The 911-nt window shown below is 55.8% G+C and overlaps 1 protein-coding gene across 1 annotated transcript in view; it reads right to left on the bottom strand.

The window, feature by feature from the left end:
* Stx1a (syntaxin 1A) overlaps window positions 1–911 on the bottom strand; it is a 27,487-nt gene that overhangs the window by 2,053 nt on the left and 24,523 nt on the right. The window contains exon 7 of the mRNA XM_029477804.1: window positions 39–149. Coding sequence (XP_029333664.1) covers window positions 39–149 — 111 coding nt within the window. The remainder of the gene's footprint in view (window positions 1–38; window positions 150–911) is intronic.

The following is a 911-nucleotide window of genomic DNA, read 5'->3' as shown; positions in this document are numbered from 1 at the left end:
TCTCTGGGGCATGGGCTTAAGCAGAGCTGGCCACTGACCCTGCGCGCCTTGCTCTGGTACTTGACGGCCTTCTTGGTGTCTGACACGGCCCTCTCCACGTAGTCCACGGCATGCTCCACATTGTACTCGATCCTGTCGATCATCTCCCCCTGCAGGGACCGGGGTTACCCAAAGTCCTGGCCTCTCTCCTCAGGTCCAGGAGGGAGCGCAGGGTAGGGGTTCAGGAAGTATCCTGAAGTCAGAAAGAGAGAGAGAGGAGCTGTGAGAGGAGAGCATGCAGCCTGTCACCTGTGCCACCAGGCCAGGCGTCCTGAGGACAAGACAGCTAGGAGCAGCTCCCACCGGTCCCAAACAGCAGCCATCCCGGGGTGTGGCATTGGCCATGCAGTCTCAGACAAGGTTGAGGACCATGCAGAGGGTGGTCAGCTGTGACCCTAGGAAATGGACAATGCCAGGCAGTGGCAGGGTGTGAGTGGGTGCACCACAGGCCGTGCTTTCCCTGGCCAAAGCTTACCGTAGGGTGAGCATNAGCAAGCCTCTACTCTTTCCTTAGGGAGACAGTTCCAGAAAGCTCATGTCTGCTGTCTTCAAATATCGAAACTCTGACCAGTCCCCACAGTCCTCTTTGGGTCCCATGTCCTTCATCTGACCATAACACTGCCGCATAAGACTTACAGCCATGTTGGGTCTAAGTCTGATGTCTTTTCCTCAGGGTTTCTCAGGAGGACACAGCAGTTTCCTCAGACCTCCCCACTGCTATCACACCCACCCCTGGAATCCTCGGTCTATCCAGGCCTGGNTTGAGAGCCTAGCACTCAGGAGACTGAGGCAGGAAGATCAGGAGGACAGGACTAGCCTGGGCTACAGAGCAAAACGCTTTCTTACAAAGGTAAAAGAAATCACAAAACACA

Source organism: Mus caroli, chromosome 5 (genome assembly GCF_900094665.2).
Source record: "Mus caroli chromosome 5, CAROLI_EIJ_v1.1, whole genome shotgun sequence".
Lineage (NCBI taxonomy): Eukaryota > Metazoa > Chordata > Mammalia > Rodentia > Muridae > Mus > Mus caroli.
This window is presented reverse-complemented; position numbering and strand designations above follow the sequence as displayed.